The 12,256-nt window shown below is 45.8% G+C and overlaps 1 protein-coding gene across 4 annotated transcripts; it reads left to right on the top strand.

Annotated features, from left to right (window-relative positions):
* Window positions 1–247: 247 nt before the first annotated feature.
* NIT2 (nitrilase family member 2) lies at window positions 248–11,521 on the top strand. 4 transcript variants are annotated; one of them, XR_013926113.1, is made up of 11 exons: window positions 287–341; window positions 2,183–2,301; window positions 5,018–5,138; window positions 5,257–5,345; window positions 6,871–6,964; window positions 7,949–8,023; window positions 8,452–8,530; window positions 9,175–9,273; window positions 10,155–10,188; window positions 10,282–10,337; window positions 10,726–10,750. XR_013926113.1 is itself a non-coding variant. In XM_080376013.1 (10 exons), exons 1-10 carry the CDS (start codon window positions 302–304, stop codon window positions 10,812–10,814), a joined length of 840 nt encoding a protein of 279 aa, XP_080232139.1. In that variant the 5' UTR covers window positions 248–301; the 3' UTR covers window positions 10,815–11,521. The 4 variants fall into 4 exon arrangements, 3 of the variants coding, with proteins under 3 accessions (XP_080232139.1, XP_080232138.1, XP_080232140.1); XM_080376013.1 differs by lacking the exon at window positions 10,155–10,188 and having other exon boundaries at window positions 248–320; window positions 10,726–11,521; XM_080376012.1 differs by lacking the exon at window positions 10,155–10,188 and having other exon boundaries at window positions 10,726–11,521.
* The last annotated feature ends 735 nt before the right edge of the window (window positions 11,522–12,256 follow it).

Here is a 12,256-nt window from a genome sequence, read left to right as displayed (position 1 = left end):
CCTCCGGGTTACCTGGGCCCCCGCTGCTGCCGTGCGCTGTCAGCCTGGGGGAGGCTCCTCCCTGTACGCAACAGGAACCGAAATTCCACAAAGTTCCATAAAAGACGCTCTTAGCAGGCCCGAGGCTGTGGAAGGCCCGCGGGCAGCGGGCCGTTGGCGGGAGCGGCGCGGCCTGAGGAGCCGGGGGGGCGGGCCAGTGCGGGAGGGGCCTCGCGTGCGCTGCCGACCCCGCGCCGCCTCGCGGGCTGCCCCGCCTCCTGCCCCGCCCCGCGCACGCGCCGGGCCGGCGGGAGCCGCCGAGATGCGGGCGGCCATGGGCAGTGAGTGCCGGCGGGCGCGGGGTAGCGGCTGCTTCCTCCCGGACCCCTCCCCCCCCCCCGGCCGCAGGCGTGGGGACGGGCGCCGCACGGGGCAGGGCTCGCCGCTCTGGCGGGGCCCCGGGCCTCGGCCGCTGCGTGCAGCTGGGGGCTGCCGCCTCCTCCTGAGGCGCTGCGTGCCCCTGCTTGTCCCCGCCGGGCCCTCGCCCGCTCCTCCGAGGCGGCCTCAGGGGGGGCCCGCAGGGGAAGCCCGGGCCCGAGTGCGGCCCGGAGCCCTGGGCGTGCGGGATAAGGCCGGTGCCGGAGGCGGCCGCCCGGGCGCTCGGTCTGCGGCGGCCCCGGTCCCCTCGGCGGCCTGCCGCGGGGACACGTGCCAGCCATGCTGGGCTCCCGGGGGCGTCCGGCGCGCGCTCGGTGGCCGTCGGAGGGGGGTGCGGGGGTGACGCGCCACCCCGTGTCCCCGCGGGGGTCGGTGCCGAACCGAGCTGCGGGCGCGTTCGCTGCGGCCGAGCGTGGCGTTCCCCTTCGGCTGCGGCCCTGCGGCCCGGGGAAGCGGGATTAACGGCCTCCTGGCTGCGGGCGCGCGGGAAGGTTGATTAAACTTTGCCCGGGCAGTTGGTCTTCCGGGTTTCGTTTGGTTTATTGAACAGTGAATTTATGCTGAGTATAAATCTGTACGTGCCCAACCTCTTTGAGCTAGGGGATGCCCCACAGATGTGCCTGGGCGGGCCCGGGCGCTGCCTGTGCCGGCCCCGGCCCCTGCGGACGGCGGGGACAGCCGCGGGCGAGGGCGGCTCATGGTGTGCCGACCCGCGGGGGCTGGTGCCGGGGCGCTGGGCCGGGCGCTGCAGCAGCAGGAGAGGGATGCTCGGTCCTGCGTTGAGCTCGCCTGCAGCCCTCTTCCCTTTGCCCCAGCGCCGCGGCGGTGCTGCAGTTTTTTCTGTACCCTGTAGTGATCTTCGACTGTGCGGTACGGAAGTTTCCTAGAGAAGAGAGGGGCTTTGAAGCAGGGATACTTTTCTTTACGAAGCTAGAGCACTTTTTAATTTTTTTTTAAATCATTTCTTTTTTATTAAAAACAAAAAAAAGAGGGAGACAGTTGTGCCTGAGCAGATGTGTTTTCCTAGTCCCAAGGCAGCAGGAGATTCATGGGAAGCAGTCCGAGGGGTCCACACAAAACTTGGTTTGATCCCTTCTACTCGCGTACTCCAGGAGCCTGCAGATACAAACCCTGCTCAGCCACGCTGGAGGCGTGTTGGCAACACTTGCAACTGGCTCTCAGCTAGAAACCAAATTGTGAAGAAATGATCAGGAGGGATGTTACCGTTATTGGGGTTTATAGCCGTTTCCTAGGCTAGGTATGATTTGAGGGACACAAGCACACTATTGCTGTATGTGGTGCTTTGGGGATTATCCAACGCTTGAGTTTGCTAGTGGTGTTTGAGGGTGTGCTCATGGGGTGATGGCTGCAGCAAAAGGCAGGCTCACAAAGCCTGTGGCAAGTGGGGAGGGGAGAAGCAGGCCTGGGTGGCTGGTGGTCTGCCTTTCTGTCACGCAGTAACTCCTGACATTAGAACTTGGGTGGGTGCTGCCGGGGCTGGGTGCTGCTCATGCATGAGCTCTGAGCTTCAGCCTGGGCAGGGGGGATGGTGGTGTGTGGTTCCCACCAGTGAGCCTAGGTTTGAATGTCCTCACTCTGTTAAGAAACTGTTTCCAGAGTCATAGACAAACTGCAAAGTGAGTCAGAAGTAGTTTGTGTATGTGTTAATATATTTATTTTGTTAAATGCTTATCAGTGAATTCACATTTTGGAGAGTTTTTCCTGGGGGAATTCTGCTGACCAGTTTTTTCGTTTCTGGCATTAGACTTCCGCCTGGCTCTTATTCAGCTTCATGTATCTGCTGTTAAATCAGATAACCTTCAACGAGCCTGTGGACTGGTGAGAGAAGCATCAGCTAAAGGAGCAAAAGTTGTGGCTCTACCTGTGAGTAAGGATCATGGTCTACTTAGCACCTCTCTTGGAAACCTCTTTTTAGTGTCACTAACGTATTATATACATTGTTGTTTCTCTCAGGATAGCTTAGGTTCTGTGTGAGGCTCCAGACAAGAAAAAACCCCAGGGACTCTATCTAGCAGCACACTTAAGAAGGAAAAAAAAAAAGGCAAAAAAAAGAAGCAGCAGGTTGTCTTTTTTTGTGGTGTAGGATTCCGGTTAAGTTTTTGCTGGTTTAAATCCCAGGCCATTCCATCACTACTAGGTTCTGAATTCACAGAAGTGACACTGCAGTTTGAACCTTTGCCAGGAGCCTTCTATGCTAGAAATGTAGGGAAAGGTGATTTTCAACTAAAGAATATTGATATGAAGAGGAAAGAGAACAGGTATACGGTGACTGTCTTTGCTATAATCATTCCAGATTAGATAGTACATGAGAGACAAAATAGACTTAAGATGTTCCCAGCAGGTCATTTGGTGCTGGATTATGATTAAAACACATTTTTGTGGTGACTGCCTTGTGTGGGAACGTAAATAGCCACTTAAAACTACTGAACATTTCTGATTTCCTTTTGGACTTCAGCTGAATTTTCACATGGATGAGTGTGCTGGCAGCGTGGTGACCTTCCCAGTGCAGCTTTGAGCTTTTTTCCTCTTCCTGGGGTTACATCTGTTACCCCTGTGCCCTGCAGCATCTGACTTGGGAGCGCAGAGTTCTTCTCTGGGTGAATTTTTGGTCGGGATGTTTTACACACAGAATGTTTTCCTTCCTACCATCACAGGCAGAGCATTAAGCAACCTTCCCAGCTCCTCTGTGCTAGAGCAGCTTGTGGGTTGCAAATGTGACCTTTGATTGTTCTGGCTGGGCCGCCTACTTTGAGATTATCTATTATTTGCTAGTTTCATCATGTGTACAAACACTGAGTTTTCCAGACCTATTTAGATGAGATACTCACTTTGCCAATGATAATTTATGCCTTTAGAGTAAAACTTGTCAAACAAGGACAAGTTTTTTCACAGACTTCTGGGAGGTAGATTTTTTCTGGCTTTAAGATGTTGGGCATGAAGTATTCTCATCCCTCCACTTTTTTTTTTTTTTTTTAAAGTCACACAACATAAAGAACAGAACTTGTACTGACTATGTGATCTACACCTCTGCAGACATATGGCAGTTTTCCTGTGACATGTTAGCCCTGGTGTCTTAAAGTTTTTTAATTTCTGAACCAGGAAAAATTTGCGTGAGCAAAACAGTTCATAATGTTTATGGATAAAGGAATAAAAACATACTCCATTTGAATCTAGAAATCGATAGAATGCAATTCAAAGATCTGTCCCTGTATTCTTACCACTTTGGAGAGCATAGGGCTAGGTGATCTTGTGCAGACGGTTTGTAGTTTTGTATCAGCATCAATTTATGAACAGGCCCATGCACTGCCACTGCCAGCTCACACAGAGCTCTGCCTGTTCTCTTGAACCCATGGGTTTAGTACCACCTGCATTGCCACTGCAAGTGGCAAGAAGAAGGTGGAGGCAGCTGGCATTGTTTTCATTTCCTTGAAGTTCAGTCCAACTTTCAAAGGCCAGGAAGCTCATTTGACAGGCTGCAGACACTTCCCTTCCTGCTTTTTCCATCTACAAATGCTGCTGTGGGTTAGCTAGCACCTGTTGGCCCAGAGTCTGTATGTGGGGCAAAACATACCCGTTCAGTTATTCCAGTTCGGCAGAATCTGCTACAGTTGTTAAAAAGTATGCTTGAGCAGGTAAGGCATAAATGTTTATTGTGCTGTTTACAGCTTGATTTTTTTTTCTTTCCTTTTTTTTGGAGGGGTGTCTTGTTACAACTTGCAGTGAGCAAAGGTAACAGTCAAGGCAGGTGCTTGAGCTGGGAATCGCTTGCCGAGGAGTAGGAGCTGGTACTTGAGTTTGAGGAGTTTGATAGCCTGTTTGTGACCTTCAGCTGCATTCCTTTAGGGGACAAAAAAGTGTGTGTGTATGGGGGGCATGTCTCACCTTTTCACAGAGCTGGCAAATATAATGCAGAGTCGAAGTTCTGGATATCCTGAGCATCTCAAATAGCACTAGCCACCTAGTTCAGGCATCTAAACTGCTCCATTAATCTTACTGTGTAACGATCACATGCCTGGTTCTGAGGGATAGCAAATCTGTAACTAGAGCCTAGGACAGAAGACATTGTTCAGTTGTGTGGAAATGGTGTTTAAAGGATTGTTTTAGCAAAAGCATAAAAGCAGTTTTGAAAAATGCGTGCTTTTGCAAAGTTCCTCTTAAAACTGAAGAAATCGTGGGCTGTGGACGAGCATGAGCCCATTTCAGTTTTGAGAGGATCTATTTAGCTTGTAACTAGTCAAATAAGCTGGGTAGAAGTTGGCTCATTGTTCCAATGAGAACATCCCTTGTGATCTTGCTAAATCTAGACTGATAAATGTGCTAGCCTTGTTACTTGCAGCTTGCATGACACTCCTAGCTCTTGTTCTGTTTGGCATGTGTTCACACTGACACACCCGCTGCATTTTATCTAATTGTTATGGCCGCTTGATATTTTCAGATTTGCTTATTGAGTTCCTGTAAACTAAACTTGTGTAACTGAAGATTGTATGAGAACATTGATAGAGAGGATTTTGAAATGCCAAGTACATCTCCTTGCAGTGGTGTTACTAGATTTTAATGTAATTTTATTTTCTAATTCTAGGAATGTTTTAATTCTCCATATGGAACCCAGTACTTTAAGGATTATGCAGAGAAGATCCCTGGGGAGTCAACACAAAAGCTCTCAGAAGTTGCAAAGGAGTGCAGCATATATCTTGTTGGAGGTAGTTACTCTTAGTGACAGTCTCATTGAAGGGAAAAACAGGCTATGTTTGTTAGTGCCATCGGATCAAAATTCCATGTAATACAGTGGGCAAAATCTTTGTTCTCACCTTTACAAAGGATCCATTCCAGAAGAGGATGGTGGAAAGCTGTATAACACGTGTACTGTCTTTGGGCCTGACGGTGCTATGTTGGCAAAGCATAGGAAGGTAAGAGGGCAGAACATTGTTATTAAAAGGCTTCTCAGCAGTGGTGCGCAAATGGTTTAATCTGTGCCTAAAGGTGATGTGGATTAGTACAATCTTGCTTTACTAGTAAGCTGTGTACTGTCAGTAAAATTGCATGTAATTTTTATTTGGGACATGTAAACACCCCTTCCAAAGGTGGTCATAAATTTGTTCTGGGTAAGGATGATAAAATGCAGAAGATATAATTGGCTTTTCCCACATGCTGCGAAAACTGTGGTAAGGAGTAAATCCTGATCCAACTTATCTGTGTACCTTGGTCTAGGTCTAAAACATAGTGCTAGTTAAGTGGGATCAGGATTTTCCCTCAGGTTCCCAAGGGATTTAGCCCTTCTGTTGTCATAAATACTGTTCTTTACATACTTTGTGTGCTGTATGTATGGTTAGTGCAGACAACCCAAGTCCAAGTTCCAGAGTTAAGCTGTGTCTGACACTTGCTCACTGTTGTCTTCCACCCGGACATTGCTCTGTGCCTTCTGAGGCACTACTGCCTGTTCATAACTGCAAGGTGTAGTTTCTGTTCATCTGATTGTGCATACAAGTATCATTCCTTAGGTGAACAACAGCTTATTTCTTTCATGGTGGGGAAAAAGACCACAACAAAAAAGAAAACACAAGGTTACTGGGAATAAGCAAGTTGATGCAGAATACCTGTGGGGTGTGGGTATTAATTTATTTTGTTAACTGACTCTACACTTAGCTATACTGTTATATCACTTTCTGAAGTACTGTGTTGCCTTCCTTCCATCACAGCACACCAGTCTGCAAGCACACTAGTTGTTTGTAGAATGAGTGCAGGCTTGTACTGTGTAAACAGGAATGAAAAATATAAAATCTGCTGCATTAGGAAGCTCCGGTCAGGAACAGAATCTTCCATTGCCAGGGAGAGATAAAGACTGTCTGCAGGGGCTAAGAGGCATCTGCATAGCTGAAGTCATGGGAACTTTATGACTTGGCGAAGGTATTTGCTTGAAGTTTTGCAGGAATGGGACTCAAATCTTAGAGAGGAAAATATCACCTGCTTTAATACACTAAAATCATCCTGAATAATTCAAGACACTTTGTATGTATCCTTTCTTTTGCAAAATTACTTGTTAGATGATATCTAGCAATTCTGCAGGGATTCTTTCCAAGAAGATACAGAGCTGTACTACAAATTAATTGTTATATTCTTAGCTATTCTTAATTACTTTTTATTACTGCATGGGAGAAGGACAGAGCATTCTGTTTAGTAAGCAACATAAGATTTTGATATGTGCATCACTTGGGTCACAGGGTTTCTATGTTTAAAATGGCCTTTGGGTTTTTTTTACCAAATAACTTTAGACATGTATATTTCTGTAAAGAAGAAAACTGCTTTAAATTATCTTCAGATAGTTAGGATCCTGACAAAAGCGTAATCTAAGTAACGCTAACTAGAAAACACGTGCCTAATAGGAGGCACAAATAGCAAGCAGATAAATTGTTATTAATCATATTATAATTACAGGTTCATTTGTTTGACATTAACGTTCCTGGGAAGATACAGTTCAAAGAGTCTGAAACACTGAGTCCAGGGAATAGTTTGTCCACATTCGATACTCGTGAGTACAAGACAAGCCCTCTCTTTAAGGAGCTCTACCACAATAACAGTACAGTCATTCTGGAGTTCCCTTCCCCCTCCTCCTCCCCAGCAGTGGATTTTTAGACAATGATCAGATTTACATTAGGTATTTGACAGCCATGGCAAATGTAGTTTAAGTTTGTTCTAAGTGCATGGGTCACTTCTAAAACTTTTAAAAAGCAATGTGATTGGAAGAGGACAGAGGAGTAAAAAGAGTTGAAGATGCATCATGGAACTTCCCTTAATAAATAATGGTCCTATTGATTTGTTAAAGAGAAGTTACTGTATTTTTTTTTTATAGCAGTTACCTCTTTAAAATGGTTCTTACAAAACACGGCTTGGAAAAGAATATATGCAGCAAGCAGCTACACCAGCACATTGTTTCATGTGAGGATGATATAATCATGGAGACATTAAGTGCAAATCCAATTCCAATGTTCTTGAATCAACCACATCTGATAAAAAAGCAAGACACCTATTCCCCCCACCCCACCTAGCACTGAAAAACTAACACCTGCTGTTTGCTGAGCTCCGAAGGGTCTCGTCTCCCATGGTCAGTTTTTCCCCCTTGCAGTGTGCATGCTGTTAAGAAAGTACGTGATGGTAGCTTTAGTCCATGAAGAGCAGTGAGTGCTTTCTTTCCTTGAAAAGAAAATAACTGAAAACCATACAGCTAACTCAGAGGGGAATACATTACACAAAGACCTGATATTACATGATTTTTGTGGAAATGGCTGATTTAAAAGTGCAGGTAAGGCTGCTTCTCATAGTCTTCCTCTCATCATGAAGCATGAATTCTCTGCCACAGATGGCCAGTGCTTGTTCCAGATAAAGGGTACACATTTAGCTATAGCTGCTCGTTACTGTGAGACACATAAAATAGCAGATGGCAGGATGGCTACAGGGAGTCTTGTGATTGCTTTTGTGATAGCAATGACTGTTGTCTCTTGTGTTTTGAGAACAGCATACTGTAAAGTGGGCCTGGGCATCTGCTATGATATCAGATTTGCTGAGATGGCTCAAATCTACGGACAGCAAGGTGAGGCTGGGTCACCTAACGGAGCACGGCTAGCCCTAAGGCCTGAGCTACGCCAGGCCGTTTCAGGGCAGTACATGCTGGGCAGTCTGTGCCATCAGGCACGCTAGTCCTTGCCCGGTTACACTAAACCCATCTTGTGCCCGAGACTTTGGTGTTCAGTGAGTGTCTGTCCCCGCTGAGTAACGCCACAGTCGCTCCCCGGTACACATCTGCAGGTGGAGTGATGCGACAGGTGTATCCCCACGTTCGGTAACGCGCCCCAGGGCTTGGCTGACTTAAGTAGTTGCCGTGCACAGACAGACTTCATCTGGTTCCATTTTGGGCAGAGGTCAGGAGGTGCTGAAAGAAACCTCACCTCGGGCGCTCTAGGGTAAAACCATCTTTCCTTTCCCTTAACGATGTCCTAACCCAACGTTTCTTTAACAAAGGTTGCCAGCTGCTGATATATCCCGGAGCTTTTAACCTGACAACAGGACCAGCTCACTGGGAGCTGCTACAGAGGGGACGGTAAGAAGGCAGCAAGAGCTTACCCTCCTGTTCAGAGGGAGCTCTGGCAGGCGGAACCGAACCCTTCTTGTGATCCAGCTGATGCTGTGCATCAGAAGCGGTGCTGCAGGGCCCCTCTGCCACTGGAGCCGCACCACTCCCCCCAGGCCTTGCATGGGACACCAACGTGACTTTGCTGCCAAGGGGAAAATCAGGAAAGGCTCATCCTTCCCTCCTGCCAGCCCCTCTGCAGTCACGCCCTTTCAAGGGCCTCTTCCCCATGGCTCTAAACAGCCTTCACACAAATTCTTGGGGGAAGAGCCAATAACCATTTGAGAACTGCTTTAATTACAGATAGAAATAGACCCTGAGCTTCATGAATGCAGTATTATTTATTCATTTTGTCAGCACCAATCACCTTTGCTATATACTGAATGAACATGTAATTCATTCTACCCCCTGACTCTGGAGCAGGCGCTAGAGCCTTCTCTTTCCAGGCTCTGCTTTCTCTGACCTCGCTACCACTTGCAGTTTTGGCTCCTCCCTAGAAGGAGATGCATCTTGCCATCCGAGTGAATTCTTTCTCTTCTGCTTTGTTAATTGGTGGTATATAAAAAAAATTCTACTCACTTTTCCCTCTGCTTCCCTTGTCTTTTTGTGAACAGAGCTGTTGATAATCAAGTCTACGTAGCTACCGTATCTCCTGCTAGAGATGAAAAAGCATCCTATGTTGCCTGGGGACACAGCACTGTAGTAAATCCATGGTGAGTTCAGAAACACACACCCCCAACACAGACCGCTTTCTTGATTAAAAAAATGTTTTTTTTATTTTATAAAAATACTTACTTTATATTTCCATCTACTCTTAAAAACGTTGCAAGTGCTTGGTATAAAGCACCTGAGACTTAAGTTGACATTCTCAAAATCATCCTTTAAAACTGACTGAAAAACAAGGAAGAAACTAAGACTAGTTCAACAGTATGTATTATTTAGCATTACTGATCTTTTCAGCTTGCCCCTGAAGTTTGGTCTGTACATCCTGTGCATTGTGGTAATTCTGTGTGCAGAACTGAATCACCTTAAACAGCTTACAGAAAACTGTTTCATTTCCTCAAGGAACAACACTGTTTTGACATAAGAAAGAACAAGAACATCATCTTGGCTAGTCTGACTTAAGCAGAAGTCACACAGGTGCACAGGAGGTAAAAGCGACCAAATCTTCAGACAGTTACGTTTCTTTCAAAGGAACCCACTGATTGTTCTCTTCCAGATGTTGGCAAAGAACGAAAAGCTTTATCTATGTCTTCAGCTTTTAATGTTATATGAATGAAACAGTGACAGAACACCTAGTGGGAGACACAGTAAATAACGTTCAGTAGATGACGCAGGGTATAAGTGTGCTCCTGTTAAAAGCCAGCAGGATCTGAAACGAGAAGGTGTTAGTCCTTGCCAAACATGGTTCTCCCTGGGGAAGTTCTTTCCCCTTGAGGCATTGCTCACGTACTGGTGCTCATAGTATCTCTTACCACCATTCTTGATCTTCAGAAACATGTTAAGTATGTGTATGTCACCCACAAAATGTGCCATAGATGAAGCCTGGAAGCCATGTCTGTCATGCCAGAGTTACAAATTATGTTATTTTTAGGACAGTCCTGTTTCTTCAGCTGTAGACATCAAGGGTAGGAACTCCCCTTCGTACAAACAGCAGCAACTGGACTGATGCCTTGAGACCTCGGTGTTAATGCTGTGAACAAATGTGCTCAATTCTGCAGGGGTGAAGTCATAGCCAAAGCTGGGGCTGAGGAAACCGTTATATACGCAGATATAGGTAAGAGTAAAAGATTCCCCTCCGCCCCCCCCCCCCGCTTTCTTTCTGAAGTACAGGTCATGAGATGAAGAAGAGACAGTTTTAAGTGTGTGGGCTCGCACCTGCAGTTACAGATGATGCAGTGTTCGCATACCTTCAGCTTTGCTAGACTAAAGCAAGAACAAGCAGCACTTGACTGTACTCTTCCAGTTTCCTTACTCCTGAGGAAGCTGCCACCTTAGGGAAGAACAAAGCTGCAGCTTCCTTCAGCCCTGGCTGCCAGTCGTGGTGCCCTACAAACCCCCTTCTCCACGAAAGCCCCTTGCTGCCCTGCCTGACCTCAGAGCAAGTCAGCAGCTTCTATTTTTGACTGCTTTTCTGATAGCTGTTTCTTCCCCAACCCCTGCAGATCTGAAGAAACTTGCAGAAATACGTGAGCAAATTCCTATTTTAAGCCAGAAGCGTTGTGATCTCTACGGCATAGAGATGAAAAAGTGAAGCTGCGTGAATAGGGAAGGCTCAGTTGGCATAATGGCTCCTGCTTTTGTCTTCGGAAGGATTCCCTTAGCAGTTGTTCCACAATCTACTGCTAAATGTGCCAGTTAAAAAGAACAAAATCAGAAACCAAACCACCTTGGTGGTGTAATTATAAAACTGATTCAAATACAGAAGTTGCATCTCCTTCAGTGTTTTGTAGCATTTTACAGCTAGGGTAAAGATGGAGGTGAAATCAGTTCAACACAACAGTAATTGTGATGCATAAAAATCAATGCTAATGTTTAGTTACCTTTTGGGGGCTTTTTTGTAGAACATAGAAATGCAGACCTTGTTTTCTCTGGAAATCCTGCAAATTCAGCTTTGGTATTATGAGTTTTCCTGTGAATTACCGGATAATCTAGAGGCATGATTCTTCCAGCTCCATCCTTAGTTGTGTGCGCCTTAACAGAGTTCCTTGAATACCCAAGTTCTAACTTGGAAAGCTTAAAATGTAACACACTAAGCAAAACAGGGCAAATTCTGCTCTGCATGACTTGGGACAACGCAAGAAGCTGCCAGACAGAACTACTACTATAGAAGAATCTGTAACAGGTTTTGGCTCATGTGTCGTGCCTAAAATATAATATATAAAGTTATCCTTACTGCAATTCTTGTTTATTGCTGAAGTGATGCAGGTTACTGTTTTATTAAAGCAATTGCATCTCACCCTACCTTTGCTCTATATATACCGCATGCTTAATGCAACATCTGAATGGGCTTGAATTCTGGGTTTCACTGGGAAAGGCTGAAGGGAGTCAGGCAAAAGGAGTTAGAAAACCAGTTACACTGATGAAGTCTTCCTGCCCACGTTCTTCCAGAAGACAGGTGCTAGAATTGCTGCATTTTTAAATGCATTATTGCTGCCAAAGGCAAACTCCCATCAGCTGCATGGGAAACACTCCTTATTTCTATTGCTCTTGCTGAGAAGACTAACAAACTCATTATTAAAGACAGCTTTAAAATACTTACAAAAGCAGCCTAGCATTCTGTATAGTTTTGGTTTTGTTTTTTCTTTTCATGGAATGAAGACACCTTGGTACTTCTAATGTAAAAAGAATTTGCAAAATGCTTTTTTTTTTTCCCTCCTTGGAATGAAAAAAAGAAGCAACTGCAATTATCCAGCCTTTACCACTAAGCTTTTGGTTTTCCAGCAGCAAAGAGAAAGCAGTGGGGTTAAAGGGAGATTTCAAAATACAAATACCTGAGGTGGGCAAGGTTTTGCACTGTTCTGGCTAACCACTGGTCTCCCCCAAAACCACCGTACCTTTTTATTCATGTTCAGTCATCCTCTTCTCACAGATGCCCTCTTTTTAAAAAAACAAAACAACCACTGTTCTTTTGGCTTCTCTGGAATGAGCTAGGTGTGTGTTTTACAGAGCAAAATTAATGGTTAAATTAAACCA

Source organism: Falco punctatus, assembly GCF_963210335.1.
Source record: "Falco punctatus genome assembly, chromosome: 2".
NCBI lineage: Eukaryota > Metazoa > Chordata > Aves > Falconiformes > Falconidae > Falco > Falco punctatus.
The sequence above is the reverse complement of the archived record's forward strand: the minus strand, read 5'-3'. Positions and strand labels throughout refer to the sequence as shown.

What these genes read in the sequence shown, in the direction of transcription:
- NIT2 (XM_080376012.1), top strand. Translation starts at nt 302, where the DNA reads ATGCGGGCGGCCATGGGCAGTGAGTGCCGGCGGGCGCGGG. An exon ending in TTTGTCCACATTCGATACTC is followed by an intron (nt 6,965 to 7,948) that starts GTGAGTACAAGA and finishes TTTTGAGAACAG; the next exon opens with CATACTGTAAAGTGGGCCTG. An exon ending in AGCACTGTAGTAAATCCATG is followed by an intron (nt 9,274 to 10,281) that starts GTGAGTTCAGAA and finishes TCAATTCTGCAG; the next exon opens with GGGTGAAGTCATAGCCAAAG.